General features: G+C 38.9%; 1 protein-coding gene and 1 long non-coding RNA gene across 2 annotated transcripts in view; one reads left to right on the plus strand and one right to left on the minus strand.

Moving 5' to 3' along the window:
* The window catches only part of LOC107154337 (peroxisomal bifunctional enzyme-like), a 35,078-nt gene extending 18,865 nt beyond the window's left edge, over positions 1-16,213 (minus strand). The window contains exons 1-3 of the mRNA XM_015499950.2: positions 15,983-16,213; positions 6,083-6,186; positions 481-653 (exon numbers count right to left, since the gene is read on the minus strand). Of these exons, the coding sequence (XP_015355436.1) occupies positions 481-653; positions 6,083-6,186; positions 15,983-16,056 (351 nt within the window). The 5' untranslated portion in view covers positions 16,057-16,213. The remainder of the gene's footprint in view (positions 1-480; positions 654-6,082; positions 6,187-15,982) is intronic.
* Positions 16,214-16,314: 101 nt separating this feature from the next.
* Positions 16,315-20,957, plus strand: part of LOC107154338 — a 7,003-nt gene continuing 2,360 nt past the window's right edge. Inside the window, exon 1 of the long non-coding RNA XR_001505048.2 lies at positions 16,315-17,881. This is a non-coding gene — a long non-coding RNA (uncharacterized LOC107154338). The remainder of the gene's footprint in view (positions 17,882-20,957) is intronic.

The raw sequence follows: 20,957 nt of genomic DNA on the forward strand, positions 1-20,957 counted from the left end.
TGTAAATGTATGTTAAACTGTCCAATTGAATGATGGGATAAATGGGATATAAGCATAAAAATACAGTATACTAAGTACAATAAAATCCCAAATGTTGGTTTAAAAAAAAAATAAAAAGATACCAAAGCAGGGAATACTGGCAAAGAACAAAATTACATAAGAAAAAAGACTAATAGAAAGTATAACAGAATGAAGTTCCCCTTAGCTTCCTTGGAAAGCCCTATGGTGAAGGTTAAGGGAAGCAAAGAGACAGAAGGCTCTGAGGAGTGGCTATTTACCAACCAGAATGCAAGTGTTTCAGCCCCCAAACAATAGCTGAACCCCTACAGGACAGCTCAGCACCAGTGCTGGAGATACCCAGGACTTTTAACCAGAGAGCTAACCATTCAAAATGCCCACCTCTGATGCTCATGGCTACGGTTAGAACTTGCCCTGAAGAAAAGCCCCACACCAACCTCCACAAGGAGACTCAGCTGTTACCTCTGCATGAGCAATCCTATAGTGACACCCCAAGGCCAGCTCCAGTCCCCCTCCTAAAGCCACGCCTTGGATAGCGGCTACCACGGGCTTCTGGTATCTCTGTATTTCATCTACTATACTTCCCAATCCAACGCCAGAGGATCTAGGAGCACTGAAACTGTGGATATCTGCACCTACAGGACACAAAGACAAAGAGAAAAGAGGGTTGAGAAAGACAAGTGCTTTGTTATTAACACAAGGGACCCGATCACTCTTAGGAAAGCTTAGACCTCACTGAATCCAGGAGACACTTTGTCCTTATACTAGAGATACACAAAACAACTAGTCCAGGAAACACAGAATTAAATGAGAGAAGGAATCTCTACTAGGAATCCTGTAACCATTTCTGTCTTTCCATGGTAGGTAGCAACTCTAGCTTTAAGCAAATTTAAAATTAAAGCTTAGAGAAGGGGTTCAAGGGGTCTCCACCCAAGACTATCCTTCTGAGATTGAATTGGCCTCTCATTGTTTGCATGATCTGTTTTCAACCCTGTTCATGGCAATTTAGTCTCTTATCTTTGCTAAGAGCGTGAGTCATTATAATACAAAATGCCAGGGTAAAATATATACATACTTGTGAACTATATGTCAATCAACGGGCTTAGAATTATATCTTGATAGATTTTTTTTTATGATTAGGGAAACTAACAATATTTCTTGCTTTTCCTGATTATCAAAATTAACACATGCATTATAGAAAAGTAGAAAAATGCAAAAAATTATAAAGAACATATGGATCACCCTAAATATCACCACACGAAGATAATAATTTAAGATGTGGTGAATTCATAGATTTTCCCCATGCTTACATAAATAGTTTTGTAACCTTGAATAAGTTATTTCATCCTTGTCTCAATACCTTTCTTAAACAACTGATTTGAGAATTGAATTAAAGTTTAATGGTATTTTGAATATTGACAGCATACTGTAAAGTCTTATTTTACATTTTATATTTTCATGTCATCATACACAGTGAGCTTTTTTCCTATAGCATTATCTATTCTTTGAAAGCAATAAGTATGGCACCAGTATAAAAATTAATTATTTCATGCTTAGCCTATTCACCTATTCTTTTTCTTTTTCTTCTTACTACCTATTCAGGGCATCAATTCAGGGCTTTTGCTTTTTTCTCACCAATCCTTTGTATTTGACTTTCCAGCCCAGTGTTTTGTGTGTTTTTAAGATTCCTTTTGGTTCTAGAGAAATGAGATCAATTCTAATTTGAGCCTCAGGCCCATCATTCCTGCAGCTTCAAAATGAGATGGAGTCTCATGACTAATGGAAATTAACATTTATTAGTAAATATATCAGGCTCTATGCTAAGGGTTATGATTTGGATGTAAGGTGTCCCCTGAAAGCTCAGGTGTGAGACAATGCAAGGTTCAGAGGAGAAATGATTGGGTTATAAGAGCTTTAACCCAATCAGCAAATTAATCACCTGATGGGATTAATTGAGTGATAACTGAAAGCAGGTGGAGTGTGGCTGAGGAGGTAGGCATTGGTGGTGTGGCTTTGGGTATATATTTTGTATCTGGCCAGTGCAGTCTCTCTCTGCTTCCCTCCACTACACTCTTCTGCCATGGTGTTCTACCTCACCTCAATCCCCGAGCAATGGAACTGGCCTTCTATGGACAGAGACTTCTGAAACTGTGAGCCCCTAAATAAACTTTTCCTTGTCTAAAATTGCTCTTGTGGGGTCCTTTAGTCACAGCAGTGGAAAAGCTGACTAAAACACTAAACAATTTCATATAGTATGTCACTTAATTTTCAAAACACTTAGTTTAACAATCTCCCTTTAATGAGTAAAGAAGTTAGGTTTTGAGATGTTAACTGATGAATTGAGACATACAACTAGGCTAAGATTTATACTCAGGCAGTCTGGTTACAAATCCTGATGCTTAAATGCTGTATTAGAGTCTTCTACTTATCATATAAGGGTGGAGTGGAGTTATTATTGCTCCAATTTGACAGAAACCAAGGTACAGCATAGAAATCTGTTTTAAATTATTTCTAGCACAGAGAAATCCAATGATTTTTGAATACTGATTTTATATCTAGCAAAATTGCTAGATTCTTTTCTTAATCCTAATAAATTTCTGATAGATTTTTTCCCTTACTCTACAAACGTTACTATATCTTCCTTTCTTTTTTTTAAAGAGAGAGAGAGAGAGAGAGAGAGAGAGAGAGAGAATTTTTTAATATTTATTTTTTAGTTTTCGGCAGACACAACATCTTTGTTTGTATGTGGTGCTGAGGATCGAACCCGGGCCACACGCATGCCAGGCGAGCACGCTACCGCTTGAGCCACATCCCCAGCCCCCTATATCTTCCTTTCTAACATTATTTTTCTAGCTCACTGAGCCACACAGGACCTCAAATACACTGTCAAGTAGAAATAGTAAGATTAGTCAGCTTTCAATTCTTTCTTATAAAGACAGTCTTCAATTGATCATTTTCTTGATATATGCTGATTTTTTTAAAAAAGGTGTTTTAACTGGTAGTAAACTAGGTAAAGAAAGGAAATGTTTCAAACAGTTTTTATCTCAAATACGTGTCAAATGGTATTGAATATTTGTCCTGCATTTCTTGAAATAATCGTGATTGTTCTGGTCAATCTTTTAACAGGATGAATAACATTAAACTATTGTTCAACCAATTGGTATTTCTAGGACATAAGTGATATATTATACCATTTATATACTGTTAGGTTCAGTTTCAGAATGCACTAAGATTTTTATATTTACATTTATGAATGAAATTGGCCTGTGATTTTTGCTTCCTTATACTGACAAAGTAAAGTATCAGGGTCAAGCTTATGTTAGCTTCTCAAAAGGAGTTGAGACGTGGACTGGGTTGAATAGTGCCCACCCAGAACCTGGGAAGTGACTTTATTTGGAAATACGGTCTTTGCAGATGTAATCAAGTTAAGAAGATGGTGGCCCTGTGTAAGTTCAGGAAATTTGATATGGACCTATAGGGAAGAAAGCAATGTGAAGACAGAAGTAGCAGACTGGAGTAAAGTATCTACCAGCCAAGGACTGATAGCACCACAAAAAGCTAGAAGACGCCTGTTATCCAGCCACTCCGGAGGCTGAGACAGGAGGACTGCAAGTGCAAAGCCAGCCTCAGCAACTTAGCAAGGCCCTAAGCAACCTAGCAAGACTCTGTTTCAAAATAAATGAAAAAAGGGCTGGGGATGTGGCTCATTGGTTAAGCATCCCTGGGTTCAATCCCCAGTACAAAAGAGGAAGAGGAAGAGGAAGAGAATGGAGGAGGAGGAGGAGAAAAAGAAGGAGCAACAGCAGCACCTAGAAGAGACAGGAAGGATTCTTCCCTAAAGCCTTAGGAGGAAGAGTGGCCCGGCTGATATCCTGATTACAAATATCTAGCTTTCAGAGCTGAGAAACAATCAGCTTCTGTTGTTTTAAGCCACTTGGTGTGTGAAAATGTCTTAAAGTGGCCCTAGGAAACTGAAAAAGGCAGGGTTCCCTTCCCTTGGATTCTCTAAAACATTTGTGTGACATTGGAATAATATTCTCCTTGACTTTATAGCAGTTTGCCAAGGAAGTCATCTGGACATGAAATTCATTTTGCAAGATTTTTTATTACTGATGGAATTTCTCTAATGGTTATAGAACTTCTGGGGTTTTCTATTTTTCCTTGAGTCCATTTGGCAAGCTATATGTGTCTCCTGCTTCATAATATTGTCATTCTCTTTTTTAGTGATGACACAATCTGCAGGGATAACTTTATGATCTCTCCTCAAATGCATTGCTCCACCTTCTCTTTTTCCTTGATCATTCTCCCCAGAGGCTTCTCAGTTTTATTAGTTTTTTTCAAAGAACTAACTTTGACAGTGTTGCTCCCCTTGATTCACTCTTGTTTTTCTATTTTGTTAATTTTTTCTCTTCATTATGTCCTTCCTTCTATGTTATTTGGGTCTGTTTTACTGTTTGCTTGTTTTACCAGTTTCATCATAAAGATGTTTAGCTCATTATGTTTCAACCTTTTTTTCTTTTCTAATATAGACTTTAAAAGCATTTTTTTCCTTTGGTCTTTTACTATGGCTTCATCCCTCAAGTTTCAAATGTTTTCACTGTCCTTCAGTTTAAAATATTATTTGAATTCCATTAAGATTTCTGTTTTGACTAAGAGGTTAAAAAATTAATTTCCAAACATAAGAGATTTTTAAGTTTTATCCCTGTTATTCATTTCTAGCCTAACCCCATTTTTGTCAGAGAATATATTCTAAATGAAATTTATTGAGACAGGCTTTATTTTTTTTTTCTTTTCATTTTGGTGCTAGAGAGTGAACTCAAGGCCTGGAGAAAACAAAGCACAAGCCCCATCACTGAGTTAACCCCAAACCCGAGACAAAGACAAACTTTGATGATCCAGGCCTCACTTGATTTTTGTAAATGTTCCATATGTAATTGACAACTGTGTATATTTTCCAATATTTGGGGTGCACCATACTACATATATCCATTATGTCAAGTCTGATCATTCCTTTTTTAGAATAATATTCTTTTCTGTCCAGGAACTCTGATTACATTCTATCTTCACTTTCTTACAAGAAAAATCAAGTTCTCTATAATTCTGATCTCTCTTTCTGTGCTCCAAAGTCAGAAGTCTAAGTTTCTAATGAGTAAATGATTTTATAGCTAGTTAATGGTTGGCACATTATTTTAACTTCTCAGACTGGGTATCCTCATTTGTAAATGGGGATTATAGAATTTACACAGCATAAAAATATGATGTGTGTAAGAATGTTATTATTTTCATTATAATCAATATATAACCCGCACGGTACTAATATCTATTGTCATGATTCCACTCATCTCTGTCTTTTCAGGCTACCATTAATATACATTAAATACCACTGGTAGGTGAAATTCACTAAACCCTAATATCCATGTGCCTTCTGTCAAAGAGCTTCATACATTCATTGATGGAAAAAAGGAAGAGGTGCTATATCATTGAATAAATTACGACTTCAGATATTGTGGCCACATCTGAGCATCTTCAGACAATGACCCAATAAAGCAGTACCACAGGCACTAAGGTGGATGCCCACCAGAAGGAAAAAGAACTTCATTTTAAGACTCTGTGTGAACAGTAACCCTTGCTGATCACCTTCTGTGTGTAGATGCTGCATGAAGAGAGTTTAGCGAAGGCATCTCACTGAACCTCTCAAACACCCCTAACATAGACATTACTGTCCCTACTTCATAGATAGAGAAGTTGATGTTCAGGAGATTATGGAGATAGGGTGGAGATGTGCAAAGCCAGTATATGCACCAGCATGTGTATAGCAGCAGGTGTCAGGACCTAAATGTCCACCAAAGTCGCAACTCAATAAAAAAAGAGACAAAGCCAGAGTCTTCTCTGCGTTTCACCTGGGACCTGTTTCTTTCTCCACAGTGTTTCTCAGTCCCACTCTACTCTCCCGTATCTACCACACACATTAAGTTATTACCCAGAGGGACAGCTATTGCAGTATGGATCTTGGTCTGTGACTAGATTCTATAGAGATAATGGGAGAGGGTCAGACAAGTGTTACCTGCACAGAATATTCCATTTTCTCCAGATATCACTATGGCTTTTACTGTATGGTCGGATATGGCCTTCTTTAGTCCCTCTTTTATTCCATTGAGTACAGTCAAACTAAAAGAAAAAAAATCACATGTAGCAAAAATTCATAATTAAAGTTCTACCATCTCAGAGTTTTTCCTTTCCTAATACTGAAACTTTAAACAAATGCACATTGTATAAAAACCATAGAAAGTTACCATTAAAGCTCACTAATTTGTTCATCATACAATATTGTCTATTGTGAATTAAGCAGTGAGCTAATTATATGAGTCCCCTTGAAAAGTAATATTATTTTCTTGTACTCTGCTCTAATGTTAACCACTTAGAATCAGCACTAACCAATTTTAAAATATTATTACACTTACTATAGAAAAGTGCAAACCTACAAACTGACAAACATACACAACGATCACGTAAGATGCAGTAAGGTAAGTGCTACACTAAAGATACAAAGAAAGTGATGAGGAAGTTCAGAGGGGAGCAAACGACTTTCAATTTATCATACTGACAGAAAGAGAAGAAAAGTAACAAGAGAAGTAGTCCAGTGCTGCAGCCCGGCTGGCTGGGCAAAATAACCGGGGGGGTGACGAACAACTTGTGTACGTTGATACAGCAGGAGAGGGAGCCGTTTATTGTAGGACAGGAGCAGTATTTATACATTCCACACAGCTTATCTAATTAGCATAAACTAGATACATCAGTCAACCAATAAGGAATCTCCACACTTAATGGCTCGCTGGTGTTACTTCACAAACCACTCCCTCTGGCATTTTGCCAGGAGCCATCCTGACTTGTTTACAGACTCTAACAGTCCAGGAGATGTGGCAGGGGCTGCTGGTTACCTCAGATATCCATCCCTCCTTGCCTTCTTCAAATAATGAAAATGCCTACATTTTAGTTGAATACATTGTAGCCCCACAAAGACTACATTTTCCATCTTGCTTTAAAGTAAGTTCGACTCAAGGCCTTAAGTTCTCCTCAATGAACCATATTTATGCAATTTTTGTGAAGAGTCCCTAAAGGACTGAATATACTTTTCTCTTTTTTTTCCCCCTCTCTCTCTATACCTGACAGGAATGCAGATGTGATAGATAGATGGGGAGCATCCATATTGGACCAACAGGTAAAAGCCATATAATAAGACAACAGAGCAAAAGATAGATAGAATTGGGGTCATTACTGTTTGTGAAGCACCAATATCATTCCAGGACACCAGTGTGAGAGAAATTAATTTCTTCTTATTTAATTCATTTTTGAGTTTTCTGTTACTGATATTTAGTTTAATCCCAAATAATTAAGGAGGTAAAGGACAGAGAAAGAAAGGGCATGTACAACAATAGATTTTTTTCAGTTTTCAGTATCTGAGGGAGTCATCCACAGAAGAGACAGTTAAAGCCAAGACTGTAAGAGTCCAGAAAATAAAAAGAAATTTGACCATGGGCAGATTCTCTGGATTCATCCTTGTTCAAGGAGGAGGAGAGGTTCAGTACAGTAATCCTGCACCAAGGACACCAAGTCATAAAGACCAATGACGGGTAGATTTTCCACGAACCAGGAGATTAACATGGAAAAGGAATAGTGACGAAAAACAGTGAGTACTGTGCAATGGTTATGTCTGAAATGTCCCCCCAAAGGCTCATGTATTGAAGGCTTGGTCCCCAACACAGCCATGTTCAGAGGTGGGGATTTGGGGAAGTGTTTGGATCATGCAAGCTCTAACCTCATTAATGGATGAATCTAGTAAGCAAACCATAATCAGTTCTGCCTTGAAATTCTCAGAATTGTGTACAGTTTTCTTATGTAGAAGGTGAAAACAACCTGAAATAAGAAAAAAGAAACGAGGAGGGGGGGAACCTCTATAAAAGCCCTATTGTTAAGATCAGCAATTATGAGTGAAAACCCATGTGGAATACAGTAGACACTTGCCCTTGTGTATGATAATTTCTTTTACCTACTTGCTTTTCACCTCTTAACCTAGAGGAAATCAAACAAAACCTCTTGCTTTTAACTGGTTAATTAGATGTCAAATATGATCATAAAACCAGATTCTGGACAATTATATAATATTGAAAAGTCCATGGCCTATGTAGGCAGCCCTCCAATCTGTGGAAAGCTGGTTACAGGAACCACCCCTCTCCAACATGCCCAAATCACTGCTCAAGTCCCTTATGAAAAACAGTGTAGTATTACCTACCCACATACCATCTCTAGACAGCTTGTAATACTCAGTGAAAGGTAGATTCATGTAAACAGTTGTTAAATAGCATTGCTTAAGGAATTACAGGGAAAAAAAATGATGCTACATGTTCATTAGGGAACCAACCACCATAGTCCTAACCACATTTTCTATTCAAAGTTGGCAAAATGGCAGATGTGGAACCCAGGGATACAGAGGGCTGGCTGTATTTCCTTCTGGGTAAAGGATGGCTATAAAATGAGCCAAAATTAGTTCAGTCAGTGCCACTGAGGACAACAGTTTGCTTTTTCCTATTTCAAACAATCTTTCCAATTTATTTATATTCTTGTTAATTGTAAATACCTCAAAAGTAGGGAAAAAAAAGAAAAAGGAGCCAATTGTAACAGATAACTGCTTTACTAGATTCTGCAGACTGACAGGGACCACAGCCTCCCAGCAAGGGAAAGGCCGCAGGGTCTAAGGAGGTATTTTCCCCCTTAACACAGCCAGGTATTCCCCCATGGAGTGTGGGGGAAGATGCTGACTGCAAGGCTTCAGCTTCTGTGACCACAGCAGGCCTCTGCTTTGGGGCAACTGGGGTTTTATTTAGTTAATGAAAGTTCATCATCAAGTCTGTGGCTGTAACTAATGTTTTTTTTTCAAATAAAGAAACAGAAAACAGAATGTGTCAAACTATTTAACAAGTTTTCATATTTTTCATTTATCCATATGTATATCTGTATCTTCAGTTGTTATATAAAACATACAGTTTCTTTCTCTTTGTTTTAGGTTTTCAATTATTTTTACTTATCATTTATTTAAAAAAATTTTATTTATTCTTATTAGTTATACATGATAGTAGAATTATTCTGACATATTATACATATATAGAGTATAACTTCTCATTCTTCCGGTTTACATGATGTAGAATGACATTGGTCATGTAATCATATATGCACAGGAGGATAATACTGTCCAATTTGTTCTATCTTTCCTATTCCCATTCCCTTTCCCTTCCCTTCATTCCCCTTTGTCTAATCCAAAGTACTTCTATTCTTCCCAACCTCCCCACCCCCGCATTGTGAATTAGCACCCACATATCAGAGAAAACATTTGGCCTTTGGTTCTTTGGGATTGGCTTATTTTGCTTAGCATAATATTCTCCAGTTCCATTCATTTACCACCAAATGCCATAATTTTATTCTTCTTTATGGCTAAGTAATATTCTATTGTGTATATATGCCACATTTTTGTTATCTATTCATCTATTGAAGGGCACCTAGGTTGGCTCCATAGCTTAGTTATTGTGAATTAAGCTGCTATAAACATCCATGTGGCTGAGTTACTGTAGTATGCTGATGTTAAGTCCTTTGGATTTAAACAGGAGAGTGAGATAACTGAGACAAATGGTAGTTCCATTCTAAGTTTTCTGAGGAATCTCCATGCTGTTTTCCAGAGTGGTTGCACCAATTTGCAGTCCCACCAACAATGTACGAGTGTACCTTTTTCCCCACCTCCTTGCCAACATTTATTGTTGCTTGTATTCTTGATAATTGCTGTTTTGACTAGAGTGAGATGAAATCTCAATGTAGTTTTGATTTGCATTTCTCTAATTGCTAGAGATGGTGAATATTTTTTCATATATTTGTTGACTGATCATATTTTCTCTTCTAAAACATACAGTTTCTTACATATGCACACAGTAAAAAAAAAAAAAAAAAAAAAAAGGTGTGAAAGCCCTTATTCTGGAGAGAGGCCTAGTCATGAGTTATGTCCTACATTTATAAGGAATGTTGATGTTCTTCTGAATGGAAGGACACATGGCTGGCTAAACTAACAGTGAATTATTTAAACTATTTTCTTGGGGGGAAAAATAAATTTTTCAAATGAGAATTTCTTGAGCTAAACATGTAGCTCAGTGGTAGAGTTCTTGCTTAGTATGCATGAGACCTCATATTCAATCCCCAGCACCCCAAAATTAAATAACAAATAAGAAGCTCTCAGTGAGCTAAGATAACAGAACTTCCTCCATAAAATGAGAAATAGAAAGAGGAAAAGGAAGGAAGGGAGGGGAAAAAACTGTTATAAAGCCAAAACAAAACAAAACAAAAAACATGAAATCTCTTAAACAACAAATCTCTCTAAAGGACATATGGTTAAGGCAGGCAACAATGAGTCAAAAATTACTAGGATTGTCCTTTCACCTAGTGGCTTTTCACCTCCTAGGAAATCAAACAAGACCTCTTGCTTTCAACTGATTAATTAGAAATCAAATCTAATCATATAAACAGTTTCTGCACCATTAACATAATACAGAGAAGTCCAAAAGGCGTATGTAGCCATCTCTCAGTATCTTTGGGAAACTGGATCCAAGACCACTCCACCCTCGGGAAACCCAAATCCTCATATTCTCGGGTACTTTATGAAAAATAGTGTAGTATATGCATATAAACTACCTGCATCATTTCTAGATTACTTTTAATAGCCAATAAAACATAATTGCTATGTAAACAGTTGTTATATCATGTTGATTTGAGAATGGTGACAGGTAAAAATATTCTAAACGTTTACTAGAGATCCAATCATCCTGGACCTCTAACCACCTGTTTTATCCAGGGTTGGCTCAATGGCAGATGTGGAATCCAGGAATACAGAGTATTTCCTTCTGAGTAAGGGAGGGCTACCAAATGAGCCAAAATTAGCTCAGTCAGTGCCACTGTGGACAAGTGTCTGGTTTTTCCCATTTCAAACAACCTCTCCTTGTTTTATTTATTTGTTAATAGTGACAAACTCAGAAGTAGGAAAAAAAAAGAAAAACATGAGGTACAAAAATCTTAAAGAACAAATCTCTCTAAAGACCACATGGATGAAACAGATATGGCAAGGTAAAGGCCTCAGGGACTAAAGAAGTAAACAGAAAGCAAGAGTTTCTGCACCAAGGAATGTGCCAAGCAAGGAAGGGCAGCTTTGGTTTTAGGAAACTTGTTTCTGGGTGTACATTTGTATGTGTGTTTTTTTAGTTGCTATGTAAAATATAAGGTTTCTTACTATGTGGATTAGTTTTCTTAAATGTGTAAAGTCATTGCTCCAGGAAACAGGCCTAGTTGAGAGTCATGTCCTACATGTATTAAGAGGGTGTTGTTCATCTGAATAGAAGGGAAACATGGCTGGCTAAAGTAATGCTAAGAGCCACAGCCAAGTAATATGATTCATGGCATTTTTGGTTGAAAGGTGACGCCAGCAAGCCATTGAGATGATATGATTATGTTAAGATCTGCATTCATATGGATATTGGACTCCTGCTGTCCACCTCGGCCTGCTACGGGACTCCTGGAGAGTTCCCATTGGTTGGGGAAGTATGGTAGGAGGGAATTCCGGAGGAGGGACTTCCTGTTGGGGTCCGGGAGAACACCGTGTGGGTCCATCGGCGATCTTCCCGGGAGCATATGGGCATTGGCGGCAGTTTCAAAAATAAAGTTTGTTCCTGCTTGAGTGGCTCGTGATTTTGTGCCCAGCCAGACTGCAGCAAAGTAGCAATGAAGGATTTAAATGATTTGGGAAAAAAAAATATTAAAATAAGAATCTCTCACTTACTGAGCTAGGATGTGGTAACTTCCCAAATATGATAATAGGAAGGGTAAATAAGGAAGGAAGGAATGAAAGAAAAGTATAAAGAAAAAAAAAAAAATCAAGACACTGTTAGACCTGCTGAACAAGCTGGGATCTAAAATTTCTGTGCTTTAGTATATGGGTAAAAACAATTTAAAACCAACAGCAGCAAACATCTGTGTAAGCGCTATTGTTAAGATACAGGAGACACCTGCCCTCCTGTATGATAATTACCTTTCACCTAGTTACTTTTCACCTCTTAGCCTAGAGGAAAACAAACACTAATCTGTTGCTTTTGCCTGGTTAATTAGAAACCAAATCTCATCTTGAGCAACAGATTTGGGGCCATTACATAATAGTGAGCAGTCCAAAGCCACATGCATCTGTCTGTCCCTCAGTGTCTGTGGAGAATTGGTCCAGCAACCCCCACTGCCCCCTTAACATATCAAACACCTCATATATGCTCAAGTCCCTTATATAAAATAGCAGAGTATCTGTATATAACCTAGGCTACATCACCATCTCTAGATTACTTATATGACCCCATAAAACAGAAATGTTATGTAAATAGTTGTTATAATTCATTGTTTAGGAAATGAATAATCTCTCTCTCCCTTTCTCTTTTTCATACACACACTCTATGTAGTCACTGGAGACCCAACCATCATGGAACTGAGTATATTTTCTTTTTTTTAATATTTATTTTTTAGTTGTAGTTGATTGGACACAATACCTTTATTTTTTTATGTGATGCTGAGGATCGAAGCCAGGGCCTCGCACGTGCTAGGCGAGCTCTCTACCACTGAGCCACAACCCTAGCCCCCTGAGTACATTTCCAATCTATGGTTAGCTGAATGGCAGATGTGGAACCCAGGGATACAGAGGGTTAACAGTATTTCCTTTGGGGCAAAGGAAGGCTACAAAATGAGCCCAAATTAGCTTAGTCAGTGCCACCTGAGGAGAAGAGGCACCCTTTTCCCCATTCAACCAACCTCTCCTGTTTCATTACGCTCTTATTAATCAGGAAAAATTCAAAACCAGAAAAAAAGGAAAACAGCTACCTCTTTGTCAGCTTTACTAGATTCTGCTTACAGGAACCACAGCCTCCCAGCCAGATTAGGGGAAAACACTTCATGGTGGCCTTTACCACTGCCAGGTGTAGAGGATGAAATCGGGGATGATGACATTCATGAGTATCTACCACAAGGCTTCAGTTTGTCATCATAGCAGGTCTTTGCTTTTTGTCAGTTTTATTTTTAATCAAAATTCATCAAATCAAGTTTGTGGCTTGTCCTCAGCATTTTTTTCCAAAGAAATAAAAAGTAGAAGAAAAAATATATGATCCCAAACTCTGGAAAATGTTAAGAATAGGTTTGGGTTCAGGAAATTTTATTTTCAGTTATTCATGTGTATGTATCTTATTTTTTGTGTTTTTGTGTTTTGGCACCAGGATTGAACCCAAGGTTGCTTAACCACGGAGCCACATCCCCAGTCCTTTTTTCCACTTACTTATTTTCATTGTAGATGGACACAACATGTTTATTTTATTTTTTGTTTATTTATTTATTAATTTATTTATTATGTAGTGCTAGGCAAGCATTCTACCACTGAGCTACAACCCAGCCCCTCCACCAGCCCTTTTTTATATTTTATTTAGAGACAGGGTCTCACTGAGTTGCTGAGGGCCTTGCTAAGTTGTTGAGGCTGGCTTTAAATTCACTATCCTCCTGTCTCAGCCTCCCGAGCTGCTGGGATTATAAGTATCTTGAGCTGTTCTGTACATGAGGTTCTTACTATATGGGTGGCAATAAAATGACAATAACAAAAATGTATGAAAGCCATTCTGGAGGACAAGCCTAGTATTCAGGCATGTCCTGCACTGATGAAGAGGATTGACACTCATGAGAATGGAATGAAACATGGCTGGCTAAAGTAGCAAGGCAGGATTTAAACTGACATAAAAGAAAAAGAATTATTCCAATAAGGATCTCTCAGTGAGCTTGAAAGAGAAAACTTCCTACATGAAATGAGAAATGGGAATGGGAAAGGAAGTAAAGGTATAAAGTTTAAAACAAACAGAACTGTTAAAGTTGGTGAACATAGGCATGTATAGCCTAACTAAAATAAAAGAGAAAGACAAATGGTAAAGGGCAGAGAAGGATTTAGTCCCAAGTGGAGTTAATCTTGATAAAGCAGAAGTGAATCCTAAGCATCAGGCCTGCTGATAAGGGCTTGCAACAGGCCTTCTTCACTATCAGGAATTAAATCAGTTAACATGTGTTAAGTGCCAGTTTAAAACCTACATCTCATTTAATCCTCACAATGTTGATTGATTGGTTGATTGATCCTGGGGATTGAACCCAGGAGTGCTCTACCACTGAGCTGAATCCCCACCATTTTTTATTTTGAGACAGGGTCTCACTAAGCTGCCCAAGCTGGCCTCAAACTTGAGATCCTAGAATTATAGATGTGCACACTACTCCTGGCTCCATACAACATTATGAATTAAGTACATTATTCCTGTATTGGGGGTGAGGCTAGCAGGCTAAATACCAAAATACATCAAGCAATTTCCAGAAATATTATACTTGGAGGTATTAGACTATGAAACCTTTTTTCCTAAGTTCTGGATGGGAATAGTTGCCCAATATGAGCAGAAGCTCCAGTAGCAGCAGAATCTCAATATCTAATAATCCAATCAGTATACAGTCCAAAGGGATATGGAATCATATTACTTACATGTTTCTTTGTCAAAACAAATACAATGGGTATTTTGCATTTTTTTTTTCTGGGAATGGCAAGCAGACATTTTTGTGATTTAATTTCTCCTTTTTTTGTATTATTAAATCCTATTATTCACATTATAATAAGTGCAATATTAAAACTAAGGCTAAGAATCAAATACAATGACAGTAGGATAAAAAAGAAAAAAACTCAGTTAAAATTAACAGCCGTCTTTCCATCTCTATTTGCTCCAGCAGTGTGTGATGAGAATTTTCACTCAAGACCTATCTATGCTTTATATATTCTCTGTAAGTTATAATTTCTGCTTATCTGATTCTGAGGATGGGTGGCTCTTTCCAGCCTAAATGTTGAATTATATCATAGATATGAATGAAGTTCACTTGGTGTAGTTCTTCCATTTTCATAAAGGCAGCGCTGATTTCACTTCTCAAACTAATACCCCAGGGGACTGGGGATATGACTCGGTTGGTAGAGTGCTTGCCTCTATTCACAAGGCCCTGGGTTCAAACCCCAGCACCACCAAAAACAAAAAATAAAAGTAATGCTCAAAGTGCATTTGGCTTTCTCAGAAAGAACCTCAGGATAAAATAAAAGATTAGCTTTCTCAGTTTTTCAAAACATGCTACTTGGGCCTTACTGTGACATCGACACTCCATGGAAGCTCTCCAGCCCTGAGGTTTAAAACAGATCAGGAGAAATAATTTAGGCTTTCTGGGCCAGAGACAAATCCCTTTTACTCACCGTGTTGGCATTCACTGGGACCTGCTTTATTTTATTTATCTTTTAATTTTTTAGTGTTGCTGGGGATGAAACGAGGGTCTCACGCATGCTAGGCAAGGCTGTACCACGGAACAACGCCCTCGGCCCCTTACTCTCTCTCTTTCAGAAATGGACAGCCACTTTCTGTAGGACACCTGCAGCTTTTACCACTCCTTGTAAGGACAGCCAGCCTTTGCTCCCAACAGGGGGAGTGCAGCTGGATCAAGGTCCGGCTCTGCACTAACTCAAGTCCTTTGGAACTGAAAGTTTGAGAAGAAGCCCCAAGCAAGCAGCAGGGTTCAGCCCGCAGTGGGCAAGGACAGATTCAGCCCACGCCCAGCTCCACCGCTCAGTAACCTCACTCAGCCTCAGTTTCCTGACCAGTCAAGAGGGGTCGAGAGTTTTCATGAAGATTAACCCAGCTAATCTGGACGAAAAGACTCTGGCATATACTCTGGCTCCAGATGTCAGTGTCCTTCTCAGTTTCAACCAACAGGGAGAGTCAAAGGTTGCAGAGCCCAAAGATCAGCAATGCCCTGCTGTCCCGGCGCTGCGCGCAGAGCGGACGAAGCCTGTTACCTGATCGCGTTGACCGGCGGGTTTCGGAGGCGGATCAGAGCCAGGGAGTGAGGCAGCCGCAAGTACTCAGCCATTTTCCTCTGTCGCCAAAGTTGCCTGTAGTTCCGGCCACTGAACACAGCCGCTTTTCCCTGCGCGCTGGGCCAGCCTTAAGAGGAGGGTCGCGTGCGCTGGGCCAATGCGAGCCTGGCGCCGCCTCCCGCTGCCAGAGCGCTGTCTGTTGCACGCGACCCACCTCCCTTCTGGGCTCCTTCTGCTCAGGACCCGCCCCCATGCTCAGGCGATGTTGGCAGCCTAGTCCTTTTCATTGCCTCCTATCCTGTTCTCACCCCAGAGCTGTGCACAGATGACCAATGTAGCTAGTGGAATTGCCTTTTTGCTTTGCAACTTCCTGGCCCAGAAGCGTTAGCTTCTTGGTCAGGTTCTAGGTTATTGGAGTCAGGCAAGCTGTTCGCATCCCTGTATTCATTGACCTCATGATCTTTAGGTACAGAAGCAAGTACCCGGCGCCTTGACAATTATGTGAAATGATACACGCCTGGAATAGAAGTACTACATATATCATTCATGCCACTCAAATGAGGATGGTACTAATGTCAACCAATTATTTACAAAAGTCATCTCTAACTTACAGAGCAATCCTGCAACTCTAAGAGTTCCTCGCCTGCCCAATCCTTCGTTTTCTGCTGCTTTTCGAAGGGCTGGGGTTTCTAATACTTCATCTGTTCGTCTGGGAACTGAGCACCTCTCACTCATGTTCTGGACCTAGGTTTAAGACTAAAGATAACAATACCCACCCCTTCCCTCCAAAAGTCCCAGGTGGAACAAGGTTCTTCTAAATGTGCTTTCCTCTCCTGATCACCATAATCCATCAAGTAGTCAGGAGGCAGTCTGGAAGTTTCAAGGAAAAAAATATATGTGAAAATTTTCTTCACTTGATGTTTTACAAATTTTAACAACGACTAAGGATTATTTTTATTCATATTCTTTTATAGCTGAAAATAAAAGCAGTTTCCCACAACTAGAGAATTACTGACTTCCCTAAAGTCCTGGTCACAAATAGCAGTCACAACCCATTCAGCCCAGCAAGGACAACTATCTCGACCATCAAAGCCAACATACAAAATCACTAAAAGCACAGTGCATGTGCCTCTGAATGCAAACAACCAACCACAGCTTCTTGGGAAACAATCAGCTTTTACAGTTGATATCAATCTTGATCTAATGCCTCTGAAAATGACTAATCCCTAATTCTACCTTGCCAAAAACAAAACAAGATCAAAGGTCTGTTCTGCTTGCAAAAACACTGCATGACCAGCCTAGTTCTCCCTGAAGTATGAAGCAATAAATTGAGCTTTGTCTTCATGGAGCCGCCAGTCTGTAGGGGGAACAATTCTGCCATGGCATCCTACCAACTGAAACATCTCCATAAGGGCCAAATAGGCAAAGCTTAACAGCTCTGACTGGCCTGAAATTCCTCTGCAGCAGGAGGAGAGAATCAGCATGGTGTGGAGCCATCTTGAGGCAATTACTCATCTCTGCCTTGTAGGAGTCAATGATGGGCCATTCCTCCTCTATCTCTCTTGGTTCATTTGAAGGCAGACCTTTTTGTCTTGCACCCCCATGTTAGCATACATCTGCAAACTTCCATGCAAATCCATAAAACTGCCCATGGTTGTTTTGAGTTGCCTCCTTAACAGGCAGGGGCTTGGGTGAGACCAAGGAGACCCCTGAGGGACAACGTGTAAAGGGGACACTTGCTCTAAGTTGTCTCAGTGCTGATCTTGTCCTGATCCTCAACAACAAAGCAACTCATCCACCACTCTATTTGCTGCCACACTGTGGAAATGGATATACAGGGAGCTGAGACCATGATGATGATAATATTTGTCTGCCTGTGTAAGTAATGAAGTGTCTCTCTCTCTCTATCTGTGGGTTCCTTACTTGCAGAGTCCAAGGAAGTGTGACAAGCTAATTCAGTAGGAGCCCCATGCTGTTGTTTTTTTAGACTGCCTGACCATTCAAAGGTCTCTTGATTGTTGGCATGAACTGTTATATTCTTAAATTTCTTCTCATTTAATTTGTATCAATGAACACTTCTCAACGAGATGTCATTCCTTCTGACTAAGCACCTGCACGCCATGTTATGTTGCTGCTTTTGCTTGTTAAGCACGTTGTTTTCACGGTTGTCATTCAGTGTTTCATGAAAGCTTGAGACAAAGATAAAAGAATGTAAAACTATAACTAAGCACAAAGTCCAAAGGGTAAATTGTGAACTGGATTCCAATGCAAATACAGAACCTCTGCAAGTTAGAATGTGCAAATCTGTACTAGTAGTAAGAACAGAAATGTCTGTGTAAAGCTGCATTGGTGATCTGTTAGTCCTGGAACTCAGAGTGTTGTGTGTGAAACTTCATTCAATTGTGACCTGAAGTCCTTGAAGCTGACTTCTCTAGTAAGCCACTCAGGTTTTTGTTTTGTTTTGTTTTTGTTTTTTTGAAACAAAGTAATGCTTTCTTGCTATGGTGATAAAATCTCTCACACACTGTCTCCCATGATCTTTCCTATTTCACTATGGGATAGAGAGAGACACTAGGCCCAGGGGAGGGCAGCCACAGATAAAAGAAGCCCAATTGGTTTGTGAAAGAGGGATATCCATTAATTGGAACTAGTATAGACTGTTACAGAAGCAAGACACAAATTTGCATCTGTGTGTAAAAGATGTTTACTCTGTACTAACTACAACAATGAAGAAAAAGGCCATGCATACAATTTTCCACAGTGAAGCTGGCTGACATTTGAACAGAAAAAGTTTTCAGAGAAGTGTTTGAAATGAGAGATGGTATTAAAAAAGAAATTCTTCTCTATACCAATAATATCAGAAATGCCTATTTATTATAATTTTCAGTGACTTGTTCAAATGTCAAGTGTTGACCCTTGTGGGAGAAGAGGGTGAGTTTGTGTGTTCCGTGTTCAATGATAAAGATATGCTACCAGGATACCCAAAGACCAACTGTGGCAAAAATGACTCAGGAACATGTTGATTACCTTCACCAGCTGAAATGCATCAACAATGTTTTACTAAGCATGTTTTCAAGGATCATACCCATGTGCTACACATCAGAGCTAAACACAGCCAAAAATTGAGATGAGAATGCATTGAGATTTGCTATTGAGTGAGCTTTTCTTGTCACCTCAAGTTTGTAGGTAGTTGTCCTTGATGTTATCTCTCTCAGATTCTGAACTAAAAGTCATGCAAGAACAAGAAACTTCTTCACTGAACAAGCAACTTTCCTGGCATCTTGGCGTTCTCATGATTCCAATTTCATTTTGTTTAGAAAATGCCATTAAGTTGTTAGTCACAGTGACACACACCCACGTTCCTGTGACTTGGGAGGCAGGATTGCAAGTTGGAGTCCCTGTTTCAAAATAAAAGTAGCTCAATGGTATAACATCCCTGAGTTCAATCCCCAGTACTGGAAAGGAAGGAAGGGTGCCACATTAGGCTCTCTCTACCAATGTTCCACCATGTATTTTACTAGAAATAATATTTCATTTTAATGATAATCCCTTTCACCTTTTCCAAAAATTGACACTATTTGGAAAGACATTATAGATAGACATAAGTTTGAGAGATACCCAGGTAATTTATCCTAACATACATCCTTCCTTTCTTCCTTCCTTCCTGTCTTGTTTGTACCAGGGATTGAACCCAGAGTGTTTAACCACTGAGCCACATCCCAGTTCAGTTTTTATATTTTATTTAGTGACAGGGCCTCACTAAGTTGCTGAGTCTGGCTTTGAATTTGTAATCTTCCTGCCTCAGGCTGCCAAGCTGCTGGGATTATGGGCATTATGGGCACCAAACCCAATTAGCTGGTATGCCTTCTAAAATAAGTCCTCAACAACATTCCTAGACCAAGATTGTTTGCCCACCCCTCTATGAGTGATTTTAGTGATGAAGACCCCAAAACTCTACATAGTAGTTATTTCTGCTCAATAAAATAAATGGTCTTGAGACTGGAAGTGTAGATCAACACCTATTTAGCAAGTACAAGTCCCTGACTTCAATCCTCAGCAGAGGGGGGAAAAAGTTCTGTCCCCCAGAATGTTCCACTCACCAATTCTACTTATATGTCAGAAATTATATACTAACTCTTCTTTTATTAGAATGGTCTTTCGTCAAATATTTAAGGATGCTACCAAGTCCATCCTAAGCGGCCCTTTTAAGGCTCTTTCTCATGTACTAATATATCACATATGATTCTCTACAGCACAATGACCATAGTTAATAATAATATATTCTTGAAATCTGCTAAGAGTGGAGATCTTACTATCCCATGCATACACACAAAAAGTAACAGTGTGAGGTGATGGATGTGTTAACATCTTGCTTGGGAGAAGTATTTCTCGATGTGTGTGTATATAGAAACATCACATTGTACACCTTGAATATGTACAATTTTTATCAATTATACTCAAGAAACCTGAACAAAGTTAATGATCAAGAGACTGCCCATTTTTGTACATTACAACTTTGAAGTACAATAAAATGAAAACTCAAAGGGAAAGAGTGGGTGACAGAGGGTAGAGACACCAAAAGCGGAACATGGATTTAGAGAGGCTGCTTTTCCTAAAAGCAGAGATTTTTTTTTTTTTTTTTAGGTCTGCCAATAGCTCCTGGGTAATCAAAAGCAGAATAAAGCCTGGCATCCCTGTCTTTATTTTATGTCTGTCTAATTTATTATTTTAAACTCTGACATGCTCAGCTCTTCATGGAGCCATGTTAACAATTTAAGGTATATTTATCTGAAAATTAGCAATCTAAGGTTTGTTAGTCCTAATTTTATCCAACTTGTCTCATCCCCTTTTAAGACTGATAAAAGATGTGCAGGGGCATTCTACTATCAGCCTTTACAGCATCAGATCCCTGAAGCAGTGCCTAGAAGTCTTTTTTTTTTTTTTTTTTTTTGGG

The sequence above is a fragment of the Marmota marmota genome, unplaced genomic scaffold (genome assembly GCF_001458135.2).
Source record: "Marmota marmota marmota unplaced genomic scaffold, marMar, whole genome shotgun sequence".
NCBI classification, from domain to species: Eukaryota; Metazoa; Chordata; class Mammalia; order Rodentia; family Sciuridae; genus Marmota; species Marmota marmota.